The sequence below is a fragment of the Thalia democratica genome, chromosome 6 (assembly GCF_965202585.1).
Source record: "Thalia democratica chromosome 6, ktThaDemo2.hap1.1, whole genome shotgun sequence".
Classification (NCBI taxonomy): domain Eukaryota; kingdom Metazoa; phylum Chordata; class Thaliacea; order Salpida; family Salpidae; genus Thalia; species Thalia democratica.
In genome coordinates, this window is record NC_139170.1 from 19800065 (window position 1) to 19825813 (window position 25749).

Below are 25749 nucleotides of genomic sequence, written 5' to 3' on the forward strand. Positions count from 1 at the left end.
CCAAGCAAAAGTTTATTTTGTGTATTTTAGTTCTTTATATATATATATATATATAATAAGGTTATTATTCAAACTTGAACAGCTTCTACTGAGCCCAATTGAAGGGCTTTTTGAAAACTTTTGCATCTTTGTTTACCAAAGTGCTTTTTATTTTAAATTTGAACTGCCTGGAGATTAAAGAAAATCTTTTTTGTCTTTATGAAACATATGTTACAGTATTTTTAAAATCGTACATTTCAACAAATTATATATATATATACAATTATTAAATAATAATTAATTTACTCTGAAAATAAATAGAAGAAAAAAGAAAGCTACATACAGCTTTTATTATTATTATTATTGTTCTTATATTGATTTTAAAACTTAACTAAAATTTAAACTTTACCTAAAATTCAGTCATAATATTAAAATTTGATTTGTTTAGTTTCTTAACTAAAAATAATGAGTAAAAATTTGTTTTTATTTTAACTGTTTAAATGCTATTTTCCATGACTAAACCATTATTTTAGAATGTGCTAATACAAAATAAATAACTGCTTTATTTTTAGGCTAAGATTTTCTAGGCTAAGTTTTCTAAAAAAGGTTACTATAGGTCAATATTTTGACTTACTGCAGGCAAACTTTTTTTTAGCCCAATTATTGGTAATAAGCTAGTTTATGCAGGCTAAGGTTATTTTAAAAGCAACAAATTTTAATAATAATTTTTTTAAATATTTTAAGTTATGATATAATAAAAAGGCTTTCAAAAAAAGATTACTTTTTAAATATTTTAACTTATAATGAATAAAATAAGCTTAAGTTTTGTAATTCTGTTTAAATTAAATTATGATTACTAAAAGAAGAGGACAAAATAAAATTTTTTTAGAGTTTAATTTGCTCTAAAACTAATAACTTTTAAAATACCTTTCTCAAACTTTGCATTAATGCTATAAGAAACAATTGAAACTTTATATGTTAAATTAGGGTTCAAAACAGATATATTGCAAAACTATGATTCTTTTTAACTAAAAACATTAATTTAAAACATTGAAACTTTGTATTTGATTCATTGAAGGTTTATTTTATGTGTATTTCCTTCTTTATGTCATTTTACCGTTTTATAATGAGCCATGACATTTATAGTATAGCAACTCATCGTAAATTTCAGTTTTTAGCTATATATTTTCAAAAATAGAACACTACATATGTATAACTTAAACATTGAAATTTTATATTTGCATTCTTAAAGGTCTCATTTCACACGTACATTCCTTACTTTTGTCATTTGATGACATTTCTAATAAAAAAGTTTTTCAATGCATATTTCATTGTTAAAAACAGATATACACTTTCAAAAAAAAAAAAACTAAACTTATATTTTTAATGGAACTAACTGGAACGGGTCTAACATATGGAACGGATCACTTTTTTTTTTTTGGGTAAAGGGTCAAATATGCACAAAGAGACACTTTTGCACAAAAGCTCATTTTTGCAGAGAGTAAAAAAAAAACAAAAAAAAAAGTTTAAGATAAGCAAGAAAAAAATATAAAAAGATATTAATAAAAAAAAAAAATTACCACATTAACTAAAAAAGTTATGGTAGTGATTGGGGGTAGCAGTGATAGTAAAAAAAAAACTAGAAAAAGTAAATAAACTAATAAAAAGTAAAAAAAGTTACTGACCAAGGTAAGGGTTAGGTTAACAGTGATATAAGTAAATAAATATATATATATATATTTAATAACAAAGTTATTTTACCTGAAAACTTAACAAAAACTTAGGAAATAAGGTCCACCAAAAAAGGTTTTGTTTTTGCAGATAAATCTCACAGCTTATACAAAGTTAGTCCGGATAAATAGAAAAAAATAATTTAGAAAGTATTACATCTACATACAAAAATCGGAAAACAGTCTCATTGAAAATATTAATAATGAAGCAGAGGTAATAGTTATGAAAAACAAAATAAAAGGTAAAATTCCCAAACTATCTCAACAACAGAGTTACATTATTTTAAAAGATCATAAATCAAACTTTTCAATCAAACTAAGCTGTAGAATAATTAGTCCGGCAAAAACTTATTTTTAAACATGCTAAAATTTTTTTGATAAGATCCACAATTTAATAAGGTCAGAAAGTAATTTAAGACAATAGAAAATTACATATGAGGTATTCAACTGGTTCAATAACTTAAGTAATAAATTAATTTCTAGGTTTATCAAATTCGATATAGTTAGCTTTTATCCAGACATCTCAGCAACAACTTTAGAAAACTCCTTTAATTTTGCTGCAGGCCTAACTGAAAGCACGGAAAATGAAAAAGAGTTGGTCAGACATTGCTGAAAATCAGTACTTTTCCATGAAAGTGAACCATGATCAAAAAAGCATAATAAGAACACTTTTGATGTACCAATGGGAAGCTTCCATGGTGCTGTGTGACTGTAAAAATCAAGAATGCCCAGTAAATGGAAGTTGCCTAATGGAAAGTATTAATTATAAAGCGACTGCCATAACTAAAAACCAGACCAAGTTTTATGTTGGCTCTACTGGACTATTGTTCAAGAATTGCTACACAAAACACAAGTTCAGCTTCAAACATGAAAAACATAGAAATGCAACAACTTTATCACAGCATATTTGGAAACTAAAAAATCACAAAGTTAATTTTAAAATTCACTGGGAAATATTAATAAGAACAAAAAAACAAATACAGTTTAAAAAATGGATGTAAATTATGCAATGCAATAAAATTGAAGTTTTAAATGTTAAAAAATCAGAATTTCTAAACAAAAGAAATGAACTACAAACTGGCTGTATACATTACCAAAAACAATTTATTTAAAAATTCAGTAAATATTGTCTGAAAACAACAAACTATTCTATTAGAGAGTAATACTTAATTTTGTATAATTTTGTTGCTGTATTTACAAGTTGGCTTTTCATTGAATAAAATACTTGACTGAAGACGCGTATATTGAACGCAGAAACAGCTGTCCCAAGCAAAAGTTTATTTTGTATTTATACTTATACATACTTAATAAAAATTATAATCAAAAAAAAAAATATCAACAAGGGTAAGGGTTAAGCAGGGTTGCCAAAAAAATTAGAATAACCTAGAATTTGACAATTTAGGCTAAAAAACCTGGAATTTTTAACAATTTTAACATTGTAAGTACTTAAATTTTAATTTTTTATACAAAAATCTAATGTATAAATAGTTTTTTTTTCATCATCAAAATAAAAACACTTATAAAACAGCTTTACAGTATCTTTTTAATGTTTTAATATTAATTAACACAGTTTCTTACCCTAAACATAACTTTAAACTAAAAATAGACCCTAATGTATACTTTTAAAAACCTGTAGGAAATTTTGAAAACCTGGAGAAAACTTGCCAAAAACATTTGGCAACCCTGGGTTAAGGGTGATAATGATAGTAAAAAAAAACAGTAAATAAAAGTTAATAAAAAAACTAAAAGTTTTTTAAACTTGTGCAACATCTTTTGTGCATATTAGACTCCTACTTCCTACCCTATTATAAAATATTTAAGCACATTATTTTTTGCTATTTTGCAAACTTTGAACTTGTTTTTAATTCTTTGTATAACCGGTTTTCTTTGTTTTTGCTCCTTTTCTCATTTTTAAAACCAGGTATGTTGATTGTATTAAAAGTATGCAACTTACTTATAAAAGTCAGCTTGCAGTTAAAAAATATAAACTTGTTTTACTTATTGAGTGCAAAAGCTATGATATATAGCATTCAGTTTAAAAATTTTTTAGAACTATGGCGTAACTATAAACTGCTTGCTTACTTATAAAAATTGAGTTAATTGTGTATTTATAGTAAAACATTGATTTTATTTTAACTTCAAATTTTTAAGTTCTACTACCAAAATAATAATTCACTCATTTAAACAATTTAAATAAGATTTTCAGTTGTTAATAATATCTTATCAAATAAAAACATTGAATATAATGTGATATATATATTATTCTCCTTACTTTTAAGTTGAAATTTTTTATTGTAATCTTAAAATTTGGAAATAAACAAAAAGGTATGATTTTAGCTGAATTAAATAAACCTGCTTCTTGACCAAGCTGGATAAGTGATAAATGAGGACCGGATAAGTGAGGAAGCACTGTATTTTTTTTATTAGATAATTTATTTTGGTTCATTTTTACTATTACTGTTACCCCTAACCCATACCATTGGATGGTAACTTTGTTTTCTTATTGTTTATTTTTTTTTTTTTCTGCTTTTATAACTTACTTTAATATTACTTTTTTTTTACTATTACTGTTACCCTAACCCTTACCCCTGGTTGTTAATTTATTATATATTTTTTCTCAAGAGCTTAAACAATTACCACACTTTCTCCCTTTACTAGGGTAGAACAAGAAATTGAATTTATAAAATATAATAACCTACCAGACCAAAACAATGTGCGATCCAGTCTAAAAACACCTTTGCAGAGTTGCAAAAACAATGTTCTAAAAAATAAAACAGAGTTACCACACTTAAGATGCTCAGGATAACCTAAGGTATTTATATTATTTTAAAATCTCAGGGTGACTCAGGACAACTGAGGATATTATGTTTTTTAAAAAACTTAGGCTAACTATATAAATTAATATTTTTATAAACTTATGTTTTTTTTGAATAAAATATTCAGGATAGTTTTAAGATTTCGAAAAAATCTCAGGACAGACTTTTTATAGAATTTGAATAAGATTTAGTTGATCTAGTTTCTATATTTTGTTGTTTTATATAGTTATATTTATTAAAACATCATATGTAGGGCTTTTATTTCAATATTTGGAAGAAAAAATTAACATTAGGTATGAGTAGTTTGCGCCAGAGGCAAAAAAATTTTTTAAAAATTAAAAAAACTTGGATGAGTCAGGATAGTTATTTTGACTTAAATAGTGATAACCCAAAGAAAATAATCATTTTCAGTTGTGGACCAGTCTGGTTGTAGAATTTTCATTCTTGTAGTATGTAAGTATTTTTCTTGAATAAAAGTTATATTCAATAATGATAAACTTCTTAACAATTTTAAGAATAAATAAATCATTTAACACAAATCTACAGTTCATCTACAATACTTAGCTAGGAAAATAAATCTAATTTTATAATTGAGATGATTTTACATTGTTAATCCTGAGATAACTTCCTGTAGTGTTTCTCTAATATACTACAAAACTATAATAAAATACGTTCAAGTTTTACCTCTTTTAGAAACGAAAATACAATCAAGTAACAATATTTTTTATAAAAATAAAGTTATACCTTGATAAAATTTAATTATTTTTTTGTTATAATGTATCTTGTAATATAGTACTGGTTCTTGCCCTTTTAAACCCTTCTTAAAGAAGCCTTTTAAGTTCAAAATTTTTAATTTTACATTTGAAAAGATAGTTAAAATGTTATTATTTGTAAACAACAACTACTAAAAAAAAAAAGTTTAATAAAGTAATTAACCAACATTAAGATTCACCTCTTAGTATACCTAAAATATTACTTAATTCCTCAAAAATGTAAATGATATTTTAGTCACCAAAAGAGTTTATAAACTTATAAGTTTTGTAATCAAGCACACATTTAAAAATTTTGGATATACAATTCAATAGAATATTATTTTTGAGTAATACTTAAAATAGTTAGCTTGTAAATTGTTAAATTTAAAAGATAATGGAGTTACAAATTAAATTTTTCAGATTTTTTTAGATATTAAAGGATGAAGTTTAAATATTTAATTATCTTACTTCTTTTTTTATGTAAATTTTCAAAAGCAAATGATTGCAGGTGAGATTTTATTATTAGTGTATAAAGCTTTACTTAAAAAAAGTTGTATGCAGGGTTGCCACTCGGTCAGGAAAAGTCAGGAAATCTGGAAAAGTCAGGAAAAATTTAAAAAATAATAAAAATCAGGAAAAAATGGAGGGTTTTGAAAAAAAGTCAGGAAAAGTCAGGAAATTTGATAAAATTTCAAAAAAGTCAGATTTTGTCAGTTTAAATTTACAAAATTCCTTGTTTTCCAAAGTCTTCAAATGGTAAAAATTAATTAAAAGTCCTTTAAAGTCAGAAAAAACTTTTAAAAATTTTCTTAGAAATTTACAAACATATTTAATTTTATTTCCAATGCCTTCACCTGGTATAAATTAGTAAAATATCCTTTAACTTGAAAAAATTTTCTATTAACATATTGAACAAGCAGATTTTGTAAGCTTTTTAGTATTGATGATTTGTAGCTAGGACACTTCCATAGTGAAACTGTGATATATACACAAAAGATTATCTAGCATAATTTTAGAATTAAAGTGTTTTTTATTTAAATAATTGAGTTATTTATAACTAAGCAGTTAGTTTAGTATTTTATGTAACAAGTTAATGTGTATACTTTACATCTTTATAATTTTTTTAAAGTTGTTTAAATTTATAATTTAAGTTATAAGAGAGGTATATGCTAAGATTAAGTTTACTTATTATTTGTTTTTTTTTTTGTATAGTAACTTAAGTTTTTAAAGTAAATAAGAATTTATTTATTTGTTACAAATTTTGTACTAAATGATAAGAGGAAGTATTTTATACAACAGATATATAGATTACTTTTTTATGTTTTTTTTTTACAGTTACTTAAGTATATTCTTTTTTAATTGATTTTTAATTTAAGGGTTTTATAACAAATAGTTCGGGTAGTATTTTATTTAAAAGTGAACAATTTATATAAGTAAAACTGATTTAGAAAAGTCAGGAAAATTTTGGTAAAAAGTCAGGAAAAAGTCAGGAAATTTTTCTTAGCTTGATCAGTGGCAACCATGTGTATGTTTTAGGGGAATTTTTTTACAAAAATTAACTTTAGTTCCTATATAAAAGCATGAAGTATTAAGTACAAGCTAATTTTTATAGAATTTGAAAATTTTATTGAACAATCGATATACTGTAGTTTTGTAAAAATTATTCAATACAAAAGTATTGACCCAAACTTTTCATTGTTAATTTTCTAAAAAATTTACAAAATCACTAAAAATCTATCTTCTCCTTCATTTTTTGACCTAGAGACCTCAAATTTTGACAAAACATTCCTTAAATATTTTAAAAGATTTTGAATGTTGAATTTAAATAATTTAAAATTAAACATTTTAGATATAAAAACAAAAAAAAATATATATAAAAAAAAAGAAAGCCTTTTTTAATTTACATTTTTTGAAATTAAAAAAATTCCTACATTAAAAATATTTGGCTATTAGTAATTAACTTACTGTGAAAGTTAGGAGAAGACAGATTTTTAGTGAAACATCTTTTTTTTTGTGTTTTTAGTTTGCGCCTTCTATTAAAAATCTTTTGTTAAACCAACTTAGATTGCTTATATCTCAGAAGTTGTTTTGAATTTTGTTAAGCAGTTAGAAGTCTCTGATAGCCGAGATATAACTTTTAAAATAAGATCAACTTGTAATAAACAAGGTGGACTCCTATGCCCTTAATGTGTAAATTTAAAGATTTTTTATATACATATAAATATATTCTAACAATTAAAGCATAATCAGGGTTGCCACTCGGTCAGGAAAAGTCAGGAAATCAGGAAAAGTCAGGAAAAATTCAAAAAAATGACAAAAGTCAGGAAAAGTCAGGTGAAAATGGGTAGTTTTGAAAAAAAGTCAGGAAAAGTCAGGAAATTTTATAAAATTAAAAAAAAATTCAGATTTCGTCAGTTTAAATTTACAAAATGTCCTTGTTTTTCAAAGCCTTCAAATGGTAAAAATTGATTAAAAGTTCTTAAAAGTCAAAAAAAATTCCAACATTTTCCTTGAAATTAACAAAAATATTTAATTTTGTTTCCAATGGCTTCATCTGGTATAAATTAGTAAAATATCCTTTATAAAACTGCAAAAATTTTTTATTAACATATTGAACAAGTACCCTACTTGAACAAGCAGGTTTTGTAAGCTTTTTAGTATTGATGATCTGTAGCAAGGGCACTTCAATAGTGAAACTGTGATGTATACACAAAAATTGTAAAAGTTCCTTATATGTCATTTGTTTATCTAGATACATTTATGCCAGGAAATGCTAAAAAATTGTGTCTTTTTTCAGACAAGCTGTGTTTATAAGGTGATAAATACAAGTATTTTGCTGATAGACCTGTTTATTACAAACATAAATCATACACAGATGGTTTAAGTGATGTACTGGAAGTTTCATAGAATTCAGCAAAAAACTGTTGTTTTTAACCTGTATTAAAATTAGATTGAAAGCTTTATATAGTTTCAAGTGTTAGATTACGTATTTTAGAATAAGTTTAATTTAAGAGTTTGAAATAGAAAAGTCAGGAAAATTTTGGTAAAAAGTCAGGAAAAAGTCAGGAAAAGTCAGGAAATTTTTCTCAGCTTGATCAGTGGCAACCATGCAAAATACTTATTTATAGAACATCAATTAAATAAAAGCTTAAAAAAGAACTTATTTAGTTAAAATTTAGATAAATAGTCATACAATAAAAACACATGTAAGGTTTAAAATTGGGATTTATATTTTATTTTTTAAAACTGTTCAAACTAAAAATATTTTAATTAGTGCTACGCATTTTTTTTTTCAGAAAACATACTTACAGAGTTTTATAAACTTAAATTTTAAGTTAAAATTATATTTTCTATGGTTAAGTATTCCAAAAAGTATTATGGTAATTAGTATCAACTACAAATATTCTTAAACACATGTTTTTAGAATAGTTGAATCTTAGTTTATAAACTTAATGTGTAGTTTAAATAATATTAAAGTGTAATTTGTATTATTTTTAATAAAATGTGTTATATTTTTGTTTTAGTGATATCTACTTGTGTTTGTAGTTTTTGTTAGTTCCAACTTAATTTTATGATTTAAAGTTTTAAGTACGAGTATTAATAATGCTTACCTTAAGTAGGCATTGTATTTAGATTGCTAATTATTTACTTATTGTAATCAGGGTTGCACCTTTACCTTGAATCCCGGAAAAACCTTGAATTTGACAATTTAGGAAAAAATAACCTGGAAAAACCTGGAATTTAAGAAATTTTGAATGGAAAAACCTGGAAATTTGAACAAAAAACCTGGAAAAACCTAGAACTTATAAGAATTTTTACATGTTCAGTAGTAAAATTTTGATTTGACTCCAAAAATTTATCATATAGATAAAAAAGTTTTGTCATCACCAAAAATTTTTTTGTTAAAAAACACATTTTAAGTTGTTTTACAGTATCTTTTCAATATTTTTATACTGTTTAACACTGTTTCTTACCTTAAATTTAACTTTAAACTAAAAATAAACCCAAAAATGTGTACTTTTAAAAACCTGGAGGAAATTTGAAAAACCTGGAAATTTTTTTTTTAAACCAGTGGCAACCCTGTGTAATACTCATTTAAATTTTTATTTACTTCTTAAGGTCTAAGTGTGAAAATCATCAGAACTGTGATTGTAGTAGTTTGGGACTAACTGAATTTCCTGATAGAGTTCATGAAAATATAAGGCAGCTTAATTTATCGAGTAACAAAATAACAACACTAAATACAGTATGTTTGATTTTGTGCTTATAATTGTTTAAAGCTAAAAACAATATAAACTATATACTACTTATCTTGTCTGTGTGTACTAAGGTATTTTTCAAAATAGCGAGTAAAAGTCTTTAGAATAAAAACTATCAAAAAAAGCTTTTTAGCCACAAATTTTATGGTTTGGTTATTTTTTAAAATCTTGAGATTTATTTTATTGTTACAGAATGTATTAAATTTAACTAAAATAAAATATTTAGTACTGTTTTTTTTTACTAAAGTTTGTTTGAATACTTACAGATTAATTCAGTAGACTCACTAGAAAAGCTTGATTTGAGTTATAATGGACTTAAAGAAATGTCTTATGATGCATTTGACAATTTGGACAGCTTGAAGTATTTGATGTTGAGTCATAACAACATTGAATCAGTAGGAGATGATATTTTTGAATGGAATCCTCTGGGTTTAAAGGTTATTTTGTCTTGAAAAGTTACCTTTGAAGTTAAACGAACTTCTTACTACTATAAGTAAAAGTAAATTAAATTAACATGGTAAAACTTTTTAGGTAATCCACTTAGACAACAACAAACTAGAATTTATTCAACATTTCCTTTTTTATGATTTAGACGAACTTACAGAAATAGACTTGTCACATAATAAGATTTCTTTTATTCATCCTCATGCATTTGGAAAGCAAAATAATTTGATGGTACTAAAGTTAAATAGTAACAATCTACACACCATAAATCCTAGCTGGTTTGCTCCTTTTGATAAAGATACTTTTAGTGTAAGTTGGTTTGATTTACATCATACTACTCTTGCTTGAAAACAAAATTTACTAGTTTAATGAATATTATAGATATAAATAAACTAGTTTGAAATTATGTTTAGTAATGATTTTACATATGTTCTATAATAATTGCCTTATTCTTACAATCTAAACTCAAAAGTTTGCAGTTTCTCATAAATTTTCTAAAAATAATCTAAAAAGTAGATATCTTATTTTTTGTTTACAAGTAATTTGATTTTTACTTTTTTTTTGAAATTTGTTATAAGAGATTTTTATAAATATTGCAGGAATCATTTACTGAAAATTTGAGGTATTTATCTCAAAAAATGTTGGAAGTGGTAGTTTTTTAGTAAAATAGTCTTTTGCTTTTTTAGTTTGCGCCTCCCATAAAACCTATTGTACTCTTTGACTTTAACTTGCTATATCTCATAAATTATTTTGGATAAAAAATATATTAAAAGTAACTTCTATTTTAGTTTAAACTCTACTAAATAAGATCAAGTTGTTAAAAAAGTGATTTCACCCCTAGGCTTATAACAAGTTTTTAAATTTAATTTTCTTTATAGCTTAATTATATACTACTATTCTATTTGCAGATACAGTCACTTTTAGCGAATCTACGCACTCTCGTTTTGTTACGCATTTTGAAACCCAAAAAATAAAAAAAATACTCAAAAAACCTCTAAAAATCTACAAAAACACTAAAAAACCTCTTAGTTAAGTTATCTTCTTTAGTTACGCACTTTTTCTGTTGACAGAATGTGAGTAGATTCTCGAGAGGTGACCGTATTTTTACTCAGACATATATAACTAAGCTTTTAAACATTTTTACTAATGGGATTATATTGCATAATTAAGACAGTAGTTGTAAAACTGAAGAGGAGAGATAAGCAAAAAGTCTACTATGGCAAAATTTACAATTATTATTGTTTTATTGTGATAAAAGGCTGCTTTACACTCTTCTTGCGAAATCACAGAAATGCAATGCGAGTTTATAACTGCTATATAGTTATTTATATAAAATATATTTGATTTATTGAATAGCCTGTTATAAAAAATTTCATTTTTTATTAAAAATATCTTAGCCAACTCAAGTTCAAAGCCTAGTGCAACTTTGGTGAAAAACTAGATCAGGGTTTTCCAAACTTATTTTAATCAACATCACCCTGGCAAAAATTTAGAAACAATTTCCTCTTAACTAGTTAATTACCCATTTACTTTTTACCACCTTACTAGTCATTGCCCTCTTATATCCAAAATTTTTCTAAGGGTGCGATGTTGCCCACTATAGGAAAACCAGTCCTAAGCATTTAAGTTTTTATCTATAGTTTACTTAAGCAAAAAAAAAACTTCTTTTTTTAATTTTACCCAGTATTTATTACTGCCAAAAGTTTTAAAATGACTCTTTTCATCCCCTCACTAGTTTTTTTGTTAGAAATACTAAAATGACCAAAAGGGGACAATATCACCCCGTTTTTAAACCCTGAACTAGGTTTGAGTATTATTGTGTATAAAAATGTATAGCTTAAAGAGTTGGTTATGTTATATTAAAAAAAAAGTAAAGTTTCTATAATATATATATATATATACTTTTGAACAGTTTTTAGATATGGATAAAAATCCATGGTCCTGTGATTGTGAGATGGCCTCTCATTTAGATAAACTTAAAAAACTAGACAAAGTAACAACTGGATTTCTTGAAGAATTAGTTTGTTACAAGTAATAGCTGTTTTTCATAAAATAAACTTAAATAAAACTTACTTAAAAGATAGTCAAACAGCAAAAATACTAACATATGTTTTGTGTAGTTTTATTTACTTATTGTTTTTTACTGAATGTTTGTTAGTCTACAAGTAACAGCTGTAATGTTTAAAATGTTTAAGTATGAATTGGTAATAATTTTAAAACTATACATATATTTTTTAGCTTTAAGCTTACAGATTAGTTAATTACTTTTGTTGTTGGTGTATTAAAATAATAGATAAAATAACGCTGCCTAAAATTAAAACATATATTAAATTTTAAGTCGTTTTTTTATTGCTACTTAAAAAAAAACTGGAATTTTTTGACTTTTTAGGGCTCATGATAAATTTAATCAAACAACAATATGGCTATTCGATAAAGATGAAATGAAAAGTGTTTGTAATAAACCTGTTATAAAAGGAATTTCTGAAGGTGCAACAGTAAAAAAGGGACAGACATTGAGACTTAAGTGTTTATTGGATGGTAAGTTTCATGAATTTTATTAAAGAATTTATAGTCTTTACTTAGAGATCAGGGGTCAGCAGGTATTTGGTAGTCGCAGGCTAAATTTCGATAATACAGATATTACCAGCTGTCAGTTGTAGTTTTAGTTTTTACCCTTCATAACAAACCCAAAATGTCTAGTGTGAGTTTCAACTTACCCGTAAATTGTACTTAAGACCTTTTTTTTCTCTTTATTTTAAGCCTCAAAATATCTAGTATAAGTTTCAAAATGTATAAAAGATTTAGCTTTAGTTAATATAAATTTTTTAAAGGTTATTCAATTATGAAAATAGAAGAAATTTTCAATTAATTATATTATAGGTATAGCTACTAGTTTAGATAGAAATTGTTTGAAGTTTTTATAAAAGTATATTTCAGAATATGATTATTACTGAAGAGCCATACAGATCGAATCATTGTTTTGTAAAAAAAAATTCTTTTAAATATTAAATTCATATTTATCTCATTGAGTTTAAGTTAAGTACTCCAATTGTTGCCTTTTAAACGTATACGTTTAATGTTTTTTTTAATTAAAAATTTATTTATTATTCACTGCTTATTAGGAATTATTTAAAAAGCAAGAATTACTACAGTAATCTTGATTTTATTTTAAATCTTTTTTTAAAAATAAAATCAAGATTACTGTTAAAATATAATAACTTGAATATTTTAAAATATAGCTAGTTAAAACAATAAAGCTAGTAGCACATATTTGTGAAAATATCATCATGAATGGTAACATGCAATTTAGTATTTGATACTAGATTTGTTTTATATTTATAAAAAGTAATTTTGTATAATTATTTTTCTGTTGAGTACTCACTTCTCGTTTAGTAGGCGCTTTTATCATAAAACTTAATATTGAAAATACATATTTGTATTCAAAAAGTTCTACTTTCAATTAAAAAAATTAAAAATTCAAAGAAACAATTTTTATCTAAGTATGCTAGTATTTAATAAAGCCAAGCAAAAATATAAACAAGGCGTGTAAAAATACTTATAAATAAGCATTAAATTCCTAAAAGGATAATGCGGTTTACATTTAAAAAGATAATGATCCAAAAATATAAACAGTTTCTTTATTTAACTTTAAGGGACTGAGCCATGAAAAATTAAACTTATACACGTTTCTATGACAAACTTCTTGAAAAACTAAATAATCTTAAAACCTATTTTTTGTTTTTTATGTTGTAAAGACAATTAGCAATACATATTAAAAATATTCAATTAATTGGCTGTGTTAATCTTGATTTAGCTATTCATACGATCATTTAACAAACTTACAGTTAGAAGATACAAAATATTTTAAATGTTTTTTTTACAAGTTAAGTAGATAATATGAGTATTTTTTTAAATCCTACAGTTTTTAATAGCTATAAAAAATTTATTATTGAATTTGTGATCAGCTCTTAACTTTGGTGACTTTTAACTTAATTAAATTAGAATTTTTTTCAAAAGTTTTAGAGCCGGACTTCTTTAGTTTTCATTTTTAGCTGTGTTCTAAATGCGTTTTCAAGAGGAAGACTAGTGTAATTGATGATTTAAGTTTTGTTTTATATTTATTAAAAATAATTTTCTCACACTTGATCTTTAATTGTATGTTCTTTAAATCGTTTTCTCAAGTCACCTGGAGCAGGACATAATAATACAGTTGTGATACTTGCATTGCAAAATGTTGTATGTGTTATTAAAACAGATACTAAGCGTCCTTGGGCGTCAATATCTTGGCGAGCACCGAACAAAGACACTTACACCTTCCACAATGCTGACCAGTTCGATGGAATTGTGGCTCATCCGGACGGCTCGCTTGAAATTCAAGATTTCAAAAAAATTGACAACGGAACTTACGAATGCATTGCTAAGAACTACCAGGGACAAATCAAAGCAAAAACTGAAATTAAGTACAGTGAATCAGCAGAAGAAATTACAAAAGATACAGAAGACATTACTTTAGATGTTAGACTTTTACTCTATTTTTTTGATAAAACTTACATTAGTTCCACATTTACTCAAATATTATTTTTGAAAAGGTCGCTTTTTTTTTCTGTAAAATCATTTTGATTATAACCATACTAACTTTTAAGCTCATTGTTTAGTTAATTAATTAAAACTAATTATTTTTTTTTGTGTTATGAATATCAAAGTCCGAAATAGTTTTCAACACAGCACGATCCATTTTTCATATCACATAAAATTGATTTTGATAATCTAAGTACTTTTGAAAGTTATTAAGAAATATAACACATGCTTACAAAATATTTTTACAAAAAACGGAAAACTTGAGCTATCAAAAATTCAAGGCAACTTTGAGAATTAATGTAAATTCTGACTAGTTTAAAAATTTTCCTAAAGTTTGAATGAGTTGATTTCAGTAGTGAATGTTGTTATTAACTATTACTGTTTTACTACATAAGTTTCTAACTAACTGTCCATTGATCTCGTGAGATAAGCTACCTAGTTATTATTTTTTTGCGGGTAAGTTTGAAAACAAGGTTGATGTAGTTGTCAAATATGGCTTAGAAAAATGTATTGAAATCTGTTATAATTAAAAATGATAAATATCGTTCTTTATCAACTATGATGGTCAATTTAAGATGTTAAAAGTATTGTTGTTTAAACTTGTCTATTTTTTTCACACTAAAAAATAATTATTTTTATATATATTTTGCAAACGTAAGTAGTGCAATTTACAAATACTATTTATTTTATATAAGAATTTAAAAATAAAGTTTCTAGGTGCAATGCACATGAAAATTTTAAGTATTGTAACGTTATGATAAATTAAAACTTCTATTTTGAGACTTAATTTATTTCATGGAGCTTCTACATACATTTTTTGTTGTTGTTTAAAATGTTTTATTTTGTTATAATAATTAATAACAGTAGTTAAAAACTTAAGTTGCTGCTTTATTAGTTTTTTTTTACATTCTGGCTCACTCGGATAGTGGTATTTAAGTGTTGCATAAGTCAGGCTAATTTAAAGTTTTTTTAAAGCCCAGTTCAGTCTTTCAATTAAAATTGTTAAAAGTTCTGTTGTTAAATTGTTTTTAAGTGTCAAAAGTAGTATTCTACTGATCCGGCCGGATCTGACTATAGCTTGCCTAGATCTGGACTTAACAAAACTTCAATCTGAAAAAAAAAATTCTGGTCCGTGCTCGATCTTGATTTAAAAAAATGGTCTTATCTGGTTCTAGTTGGATATAGACTTTGATTAAAATTCTGGATCCAGCAAAGCTCAATTTAAATATAAACTTAACCGGATTCGGATCTTTAACCTAAACTCAGGACTCTACCAAAACCAGATAGAACCATTTTTTAAATCAAGATCGAGCAAGGGCCAGAAAGATTTTTTTCAGATTGAAATCCAACCGAAACCGGATTAAAACTCATTAGAAAAAATAAAGCCTGTTTAGATTCAGAACTTGGCAAGCTATTGCTAGATTCAATATTTGGATCTATTAGAACACCAGTCAAAAATATAGCGTATCCAATTTCTAGTTCATTAAATTTTGATAAAAAAAAACTTAAATTGATGCTGACTGAATGTTATTTAATTTTTTTAATTTTTAAAATATATAATTAAGATCGTAATAACTCAGGCTATTTTTATAAACATTCAGTGTTACCTTGGTAAGAGAACATAATTTAAAGTTGTTTTTAATAGTTATTTTGTTGCAGTACATTTTTTTTACATATTTTCCATAATACCTTGCAACAATCAAAAAAATAACTTTATAATGAGAAAGTTTGTTTATATCTTATTCTTAAGTAATGGAACTTTTGTTTATTTGTTGTTTAGAAATCTTAGATACATTTACAAATCTACGCCATGTGAACTGAAAATCATATTTGTTGTTAAGATATTTATTGCTATATTTATACATTTTTATTGCTAAGATAAAAGTTGTTTTTTACATAAACGTTTTAGTAAATTAAATAATTTGCATTTTAAACAGAAAAATCCTAACACGCAAGAACAAGAAGGCGTAATAGAAGATGCACACTGTCCAGACCACTGTTCTTGTACTGCAAGGTCCGTTGACTGCGCCAGAATCAAGTTAACATGTAAGTAAAACATGTTTATTTTGCTACAAATTTTAAAATGTTTAAACTTTTTATACATCATATTAGTTTTTCAAAATATTGAATATGATTTTTATAGCTTAATGTTTTATTCTTAAATTTATTTTTCAATATATTTTTTGTGTTTAAATGATTATTACTATTATCTATTATTACATATTTGAATAAACTTACTTTTATAATTTTTAAAGTACAAAATTAGTTTTGTTAATGCTGTATATACTTCATAGTAAGGTTTAAAATTATTTATTTTTGTTATTTAACTAAACTTAATTAAGCTAATATTTTTTAAATACTTTCTGTTTGTATTTTTATTGGGTTTTAATATATGTTAGTTAGAAAATTTCTGAATTTCAATGTATAGTTTAGTTTAAAAATAGTTATCATAACTTACTACAAAGCTTTATAAGTACTTTTATTAGTCTCCATAGCTGGCAATTTATTCTTAAACAAAAAAAGTTTACTTTCCATTTTGTTAATATTATTTTAATTTGTTAGGTTTTTTTTGAAAAATTTAAACAATTTTTTATTGTTACTCTTTAGATATGTACTGAAACTGGTAAATTTAGTTTATTTTTTCATACAGGTATTTAGGAAAGTTTATAAATTATAAAATGTCTGAAAGTTGAATTATAATATTTATAACTAAAAAGGCTGAAGTTTATTTAGTGTATATTATATCTTGTTTTAAAAAGTTTTAGATAAACTTAAGAGGCTTGAGAGAAGTTTGCATTGATTTTATAAACACTTTAATAGTCATATAGATAATTACAGTGACAAAGCTAATTCTAGTATTTTCTGTATTATAACTTTAAATCTATTGTTATTAATAGTTTTTTAGTCATGCAAATCTTAAAATCACCTATAAAAAGTTTATCAGATTAATGTCTTCTAACAAGTTTCATGTAAACAATATATTAGATTAACAACGTTATTTATACTTTTCTCACAACTTGGAATTGTCTTCAAGAAAATTAAGTTAACTTGCGCTAAAAATCTTACAGCAAGTCGATACGATCTTCAAGTGTTACAATTAGTTCGTATTTAGTAGACTTGAATTTTCTCCTGATAGTAGCCTCAGGCTCGTCACGCCACGCTAATCACAATGCTCGTCAGTATATGTGGCTTTTGTGACGTCACAGATTTCTTGTTTGTATTCTTGCGATGCTACTTGAAAAAAAAAACTAATAAGTTTTTAAGTTTTGTAAAATGGCATGGATTACTGTTTTTAGGTTAAGTTTTATAAAAGCTATCTTAAGATTTTACGTTAATTTTATGCTGTCTAAAAAAGTGTTGTATATAACACAAAGTTAAAGATTAAAATTAATTTACAGATTTGCAATAATAGTGTTTTCGGTGAGTTTTTTTTTATGCTTTTTTATTGTTGTAAACACATGCAGTTTTTATCTACTTTTGCTACGTTTAATTTGTCACAAAATTTGTTCAATTCATGTTGTGTTTTATTTCACGATTCGATTGTGGTTTGCGTAAGGAATGATCATTGTCGTTTTGTAAGTTTTTATTCGTATTTAGTTATGATTCTCCATAATCTTAAGTTCTGTGAACATTTTTTTACATATTATCAGTACTACATCTTTATTGCCCTTTTTTACATTCAGTAACTAGTTTAAGTCTTTTTATATTTGTGTACTGAGCTTAGTACTTTTAAAAATTGTTTTGTGTTTTTAAATTAATATATATAAATTAAGATTTTTTCAGTGAGTAGAAAAACAAAATATTGAAGTATAGCTAGTTACATACTTACTGTTCACTGTGTGTAACATTAACTCACTTTCAGTTTGTTTTGTGCTGTCTATTAGTATTAATGTAATTTTAAATGTTTTAATGAGTTGTGATAATAATAAAATAAATATTTTTTAAGGTCAAGTTTTAAATTTGATATTTAGAACAAGGAACACTTAAAGCAGTTTAATCTATTTATGCAACAACTTAACATTAAAGTCTGTAGTTTTAACTAAATAAACTAAAAAGGTAATCAAATAAACTAAAACAATCTTAATTTCAGCTATTCCGATTGCTCCACTTATTACACGTACTTTTAACTTGGAAGGAAATGAAATTACTAAGGTTGAAGCCACTAAATTTCAAGAACTAGGTGGTCTCACTGAACTGAGGCTCGATGAAAACTATATTGATACTATAGAATACGGAGTATGTTTTGCTTATATTTTTTAGTTTGAACGTTGGAAAGCAGTGATTTAAAACAATTACTAACATTTTGTTTTTAGATTTTACGATAAGAATGATAAACAGATAGCTAAATCAAAAAAAAAACTTTTTATTTTTTAGTAGATAGTACAATAGTTAAATGAAACTTTTACCAGATTTTTCCAATACGATTTTAATACTATAATTTGATTATAAAGTATATTATTTTTGCTTAGGCCTTCGACAAGTTAGTAATATTGGAAACTTTGTCACTTCGTCAAAATTTATTGACAAGTTTACCTAATGGGCTTTTCACTAAATTGAAAAATCTAAAGAAGCTGATATTAGATGATAACAATATTAAATCTCTGGGTCCTGATGTGTTTCAGGTGTTTTGTACAACTTATTTTCTATCAAACAATAATAACAAACATTTAATTTTTTTAGCTACCCCTAGATATTCTTATAACATTATTGAAATGTTAGACTTTTTGTTGGTTTGTTTAAATAAAGTTACCTATTGCAACTAAGCTTTTTATATATAATATAAATTGTAAGTTATTATCTCAATGGAAAAAATAATTAGACTAAAGCAAAATGTTTGAAGTTTTAATACATAACACAACTTGCTACTTTTTTGAATTTTTCACTTAAAAATTATAAGCATGAATTAGCGTTTAAAGTGTATATGTTTTGCTATGTAACTTTCAAATATTTAAGTTTGGTTGTTTTTATGTTTTATATTATTAAGTAAGTTTTTCAGATTTAATATATCTTCAGTATACTTTTAATTTTTAGGGTCTGCAAGATGTCGCTTGGTTGTATATAAGAAATAACCAACTTTTAGAAATAAAGGAGTCTTCGTTAATGGGTCTCAACTCATTACAGTAAGTAAAACTATTTAATTTTTTGTTGTTGTATGTAGCTGTATTTCTAGAGAACAAAAAATAATATAAAATTTATAAGATAAACATTTCACAACAATGTTTCTCTAATTATATTCGTTTGCACAAAAATGTGCATATAAATTTTGTAACTCTTCACAAAAAGTTTTGACTGGTATTGAAAAAAAGTGTTACTTCATACTTTAATAAAAAACCTAATGATAACAATTATAAACAACTTTTAATATTTATATGCTATTATAGACAAATAAACCAAAATGAGGTTAGCTTTTTTAATAAAAAAATAAATAACCGCTGTTAACCAATTTTTTTTGTCGGCTGTTTTTATCTTTAGTTTTCACATATTGTTTACAAAACATTTGTCTTTCACGTAAAAAAATTAAATTAACTTTTATTTTTATGAAAAAAAATGCAACATAATTGCTCATTTCCTACAAGAATATTTATTCTGTAACTTGGCTATCAATTGTATTTAATAATTGCAAATGCTCTGTTATGAATCACTCTTATTGTAGTAGTGATAAACACCAACAAACTAAATCTAAATTAAGTAGTTATGTTATATTTATATATATTTCAAAACAAAATGTGAATCTTTTTGTTTTACGAATTTTAAGAACTTATGTTGTTCGTTCAGTTAAAAAAAAAGAGTTGAAAAATTGTTTATTTTATACAGTGTATTTTCTTACAATGACCTTAAATAAGTCGGTTTGATTTTACTTGTGTTAAACATAGGTTCCTTCACTTGGAAAACAATAATCTTCACTATTTTCCAGTTGGTGGACTTAGAGAGCTTACTGTTGATGTTAGTACGATAGTTGTTCAAATAAAAGATATTTTATATTTTAAGTAAAAAAAAATTATGGATTGTTTATTTACTACAATGTTTTGTTTAAAACATGAGAAAAAGTTTGATACGTTTTTTGAATAGTTTAACCTCTATTATTATTAAGATTTGTTAGTTTTATTGTAACAGGGTTCGTGCGCGTCAGTCTAAATCAGGCTAAGTCAGGCTAAATCAGTTTTTTTGAAAAAAGTTTAAAAACGTCAGGCTTAATCAGTTTTTTATTTAAAATTTTGATATTCTCAGTTTTTCACAGTTCAAATGCTTTAAAATTTTTGACTAAAATAATTGAGACTTTTTTTAAAGATCAAATTGAGATGTGAATTTATTTTTAAACAAAGATTTAGTTATTAAATACAAAATTAGTCAGTATTTGTAAAAATAAATGCTTAAAAGCTTTAGTTGAATCTTTAAAAAAAATTAAGAATCTTCATTATTTTGTTTTAAGTAGATTATATACATCATAATTATAAAAATTCATAAAAAAATACTGTTTAAACATTACAGTTTAGTTCAACAACTTAGCTGTTTGTTTGAATATGTTTACATCAGCTATGTTTTTCAGAACTTAGTTGGTTGAACTGTTTTAATTTCTATTTAAAGGGTTTATACCAAATACTTTTTAGATTAAAACTCTTAGCAGTTTATTCATATATTTTACTGTTTTTTAAAGTTATTAGAAGTATTCACAACACTAAAACTTAGCTTTAAGATATAAGTACAGTAGACTACCGCTTAAGTACGCACTTTTTTTGGTACGCACCCCGCCTTAAGTACGCACTCATCCAGAAAGACAAAAAAATTCTAAATGTTTTATAAATTTTTCATGTATTTATATTAATTTAAATAAACAAATAGCCTGAATAATTGCTTTTACAAATTGCGAGAATTCATTCTCATTTCAGCATTGAAAATCCTGAGAAGTTCCCTCATATTATCACGGAAGACATATATGTTGGCTTTGGTTGTGCAATTTTTTTTTATCTTAATGTGACATAATATAAAATTAGTTAACCACAAAAACTATTTACAAATTTTATAAAGTCAAAATAAACATATAAAAAGAAACAACAACAACTTTCCCTCTAACAAAACAAAATATAGAAAATATGGCTTAATATTCTTTTTTATATTACTGACTGACATTGACTTTCTATATATGATGTATGTATTAATTATATGTAGAAACATTTTATATAAAAAAATAAATCATTTTAAAATCTATTAAAAAATTTTGCAGATTAGAATTATGTATTAAATGTTATTTAAAACAAAAAGACTTGTTTATTTGGCTTAATTATTTGGTGGCTAGTTGTAAGAAAGAAAACAAACAACTAAATTTCATATTATACTATGTCGTCAAAAAGTACGCACTACCCGTGCTAAGTACGCACTTTTTGGTCGGGTTCAATTTGCGTACTTAAGCGGTAGTCTACTGTACTAAGTTTTGTAGGAGTACAAATTTTAGCTACAATTAATTTTGCTTTACAAGAACAAAATATTACAAGTTTTTTTAGATTAAGTGTAAGCTTTTTTAAATCTGACATGACATCAACAATCACTGTATTTATTTAGAGTTTATGATTTATAATGATGTATCAATTTTAAGTAATAATCAAAATACTATAATAAACACTTTTTAATTATTTTAATACCCTTGTAAGCGTTTCATTTTGAATATTAATAAAACACGACAATGCACGTTTTTTTGTTATAAATCTTTTTGTTATAATGTTTTTACTAAGTACTTAATTAAATTGAACAATTCTGTTTAGTAATATATATTACATTTTTTCACTAGTAATAATATGATATAACACTTACTTTAAAACTTATCACCAAATTTGTTATGCTAAGGGCATAGGGGGGGAGGGTTCAATCACCTTTTTCACAATTTAGTCTTATTTTATTGAGTTGAAACTAAGCTATGAGTTTATTTTTGCAGATTTTTAAAGCTCAAAATATTTTTGAGATAAAGCTGGTTGAAGTCGGAGACTACAATAGTACTAATCAAGACTCCCCAATACCTAAAATGTTTTCTAAAGGGGATTTTCCTTACTTTAAAAAAATGTCAGGCTAAATTGATCTCAGTCAGGCTAAATGAAGAAAATTTCGCGCACGAACCCTGTTGTAATAAATCTTGAATAGTAACAAAATTTTTAACAATGCAGTTTCCACTCCTAGCTTGAACCCATAAAAAGCTAGTTTGTAGTCACTTCTTGACTAACTTAGTTTTGTTGTTTTAAATGTAGGTATTTCTCGTATAAGGTTTTATTACTAGACATTACAATTTAGTATTTGAAGCCTTAAAGCAGAGGGAGGGATTGGAGAAATTTTTTCGACAAAAAATTAAATTGGTTCTTATTTGAAAGCTTCAAATATGAACAAAAAGTAACTGTTTGTAAATATAACAGTTTCATTATTCCGACCTTTATTCATTTATTCTAAAAAGTTGTTTGTTCAAGCATACAGGCGGTAATTGTTTCTTAATTATTTTTTAGGAAATTAAAAAGTTCACTGAAAGTTTGTTATGTATAATTGATTCGAGCTAAAAAAAACTAAAACTTTTAGCGAATATTCTTCAAACTAATTAAAAATACTTTTTTTTAATAGATTTAGTTCATACTTGTAAAAAACTAAACAAATTAGCAGAGTATCAATTGTAAAAAATTGAGATGATTAGAGTTATAGATTTTAGGAAGGTTAAGCTTTTAATGAATTAGTTATTCTTCGAATTTTTAGTTCTTACCTTCTATACGATAACTGTTGAACTCTACAGCTTTGAACACTAATATCTAAAAGCTTTTTTGAATTCAATAAGCTGTAAAAAAATAACCAATATGAAATTATACGAATTAAGATAATCTTTTTGAAAACAAGAATATCCATCCTTTAGCTTTAATTTTGGAATATATAAAAATTAAAAATGTTAGTAATCTATTATTTATTTAGAGAACACATTCTGGAAGAATAAATATTGAAATCCAGCGTATATTTCTTACGGGCAATCAATTTTACTGTGATTGTCGTACGATAGATTTGTGGAAACTTATTCATTCCAATAGTACTATTACAGATGTTTTTGGCGGAGAATTAAAGTTAGTTTTAAGTTGAACTGACTGTATTTGTTTTTCTAAGTTTTCCAACTTAAAGCCCTATAAACAAAACTGGTATCACTGTTTACATAAGGTATACTAAAAGTTGCGGTTCTTATGTCGAAGTTGCGTTTTTTACGTCGATTATTAATACAAATTAAAAAAAATACACATTTAAATAAAAACTCTCAAAAATGGTATATACCTTTACTAAATATGTTTCTCTTAGAAAAAATAATTAAAATTCATAATAATCAAATAAAAAATTAGGTTTTGTGTCTGATCTGATCATAGCTAATTATAATATTTACTTTTACATGCAATACGTTGCTAGAAAGAGTTTAATTTTTTCCAGATGTGGATATCCTGATAACCTTATCAATAGAGATCTGCTAAGTTTGTCTGTTGACGATCTAAAATGTGACTCAGGTTTTTGTTGACAATTATTAGTTTTAAGAATATTGAGAAAAAAATTCAAATGAATAACTTGATACAGCGATAACGGTGCAAACGCAAACTCAATCGTCGCTGACCGGCCTGTGGTTCGGCGGAATGATACTTGGAATTGTTTTGTGCATTGCTGCCTTGTACGTCCTTCAAAAGAGAGGAAGGTCATGGTAAGTTGGTCTGAATGAACTTTTGTTGCTGAAATATTAGTTTTTGTTTGTATTTTTATTTTATTTAATTACTTTGTTTCTCAGTAGAGTTTTATAGTAAATATGATTTTTTTTAAATGACAACTTTTTTTCTGGATTCTTTTTTATTTTGTGTACTAAACATGTTTTTGCTTACTTGAATAATGAATTAAAAAAAATTACAAATTTTTGATCTAGCTAAGTTATAAGGAAAGAACTATTATTACTTTTGTATGTAAAGAGTTATTGTAAATTATTCTTTTTTATTTTTCCGAGAGTTTTACTATAATTTTGTATATAAATTACAACAGCTTCCCGCGTAGAACAACAAACTACGCCAGTTTAGGAGATTCCGACTACAATTCGCTCGTTCAATCGCAAGGGGGCGGTAGTGGCACAGAGGCGTTTGTCTGAAAAACTGCAAGATTCTCTAAAATAAAACTAGATTTGCAGTAGATTTGGAAATCAAAGTTCGCCCTAACGAACTAAACTTTGTTATTTCATTGTTCAATTTTCATAATGAATAACTAACTTAATTACTTAACAAATTATTTGATTAAAATCTACATTTACTACAGCTGTACTGTATACAAGTGTTTAGTTTTTTTAAACATAATTTTAAAGTTTTAACTTACAAGTATAGTAAAAAAAATAAAACAAAATGCATATATGTGTTTTTTGAAGTTTATAACTGATAAAATCTTTAAGAATTTTAATTACTAATTTTAAATTTACCTTAAACTTTACAAGTTACTTTTATCAATCAAGATACGATTTTCGTACGGTTCATTATTTTTTTGATAATTTGTACGCAATTTATTGTTTTTTTTTTGATTTTTCAATCATTTCTAATTACTCTTAGTTTCATTTCAATTGAGTAAAAGAAATTACTTATATTACTGTTTTGTACAGAATTTTCATCAACGTGTCATTGTTTAATTATTTCAATTAATATTTGCACCATTTATTTAAAACACAAGCTTGTAAGAATTATTTTGTGCTTGAATAATTGTATTGTTCTGCTTTTAATATTATCCACAAATCTATTTGGCTTTATTATATCGGTTTTAATTGTAATTAAGTCATTCGATTTTTTCTATAATAAACTTGCTGTAACTTTTTGCACTCATTACTATGCATTTAATCCTGTTTGGTTTCTATTGTATTAACAGTTTGGTTTTATAAATTTCAGCTATTCTTAAAACTACTTATACTGGTTTTACTAGTACATTAATTAGCTTGAGCTTTACATCTATTTACTGATTTTATTAAGAAAATTAACTTTGTTTATTTTTGATAAACTCCTACAAAGTTAGAATTCCTTAAAAGATACTCACTTATATACAATTTTGAAAACAATTGAATTTTGTGAGTTTATCGTTAATTCAATTAGTTCTAGCCTTTTTTACGAATGTTTCTTTTCAACGGTACAATGTTGCTTAATAAAGAAGAAAATGTTCCTTGTTTTTAGTAAAAGTT

The 25749-nt window shown here is 25.0% G+C and overlaps 1 protein-coding gene across 1 annotated transcript; it reads left to right on the forward strand.

The window, feature by feature from the left end:
* The first annotated feature begins 5695 nt into the window (after positions 1-5695).
* On the forward strand, positions 5696-25749 carry LOC145837998 (uncharacterized). The gene is made up of 16 exons (XM_082945513.1): positions 5696-5785; positions 9397-9523; positions 9803-9973; positions 10068-10289; positions 11893-12011; positions 12370-12518; positions 14236-14495; positions 16496-16604; positions 18649-18794; positions 19028-19180; positions 19590-19678; positions 20432-20501; positions 23493-23638; positions 23991-24064; positions 24132-24252; positions 24582-25749. Exons 1-16 carry the CDS (start codon positions 5718-5720, stop codon positions 24682-24684), a joined length of 2127 nt encoding a protein of 708 aa, XP_082801639.1. The 5' UTR covers positions 5696-5717; the 3' UTR covers positions 24685-25749.

Excerpts from the sequence above, each read along its gene's own strand:
- LOC145837998 (XM_082945513.1), top strand. The coding sequence starts at position 5,718 with ATGAAGTTTAAATATTTAATTATCTTACTTCTTTTTTTATGTAAATTT. Across the intron at positions 12,012-12,369 it reads GAAGAATTAGTTTGTTACAA|GGCTCATGATAAATTTAATC; the intron begins GTAATAGCTGTT and ends TTGACTTTTTAG. Across the intron at positions 14,496-16,495 it reads CAGAAGACATTACTTTAGAT|AAAAATCCTAACACGCAAGA; the intron begins GTTAGACTTTTA and ends CATTTTAAACAG.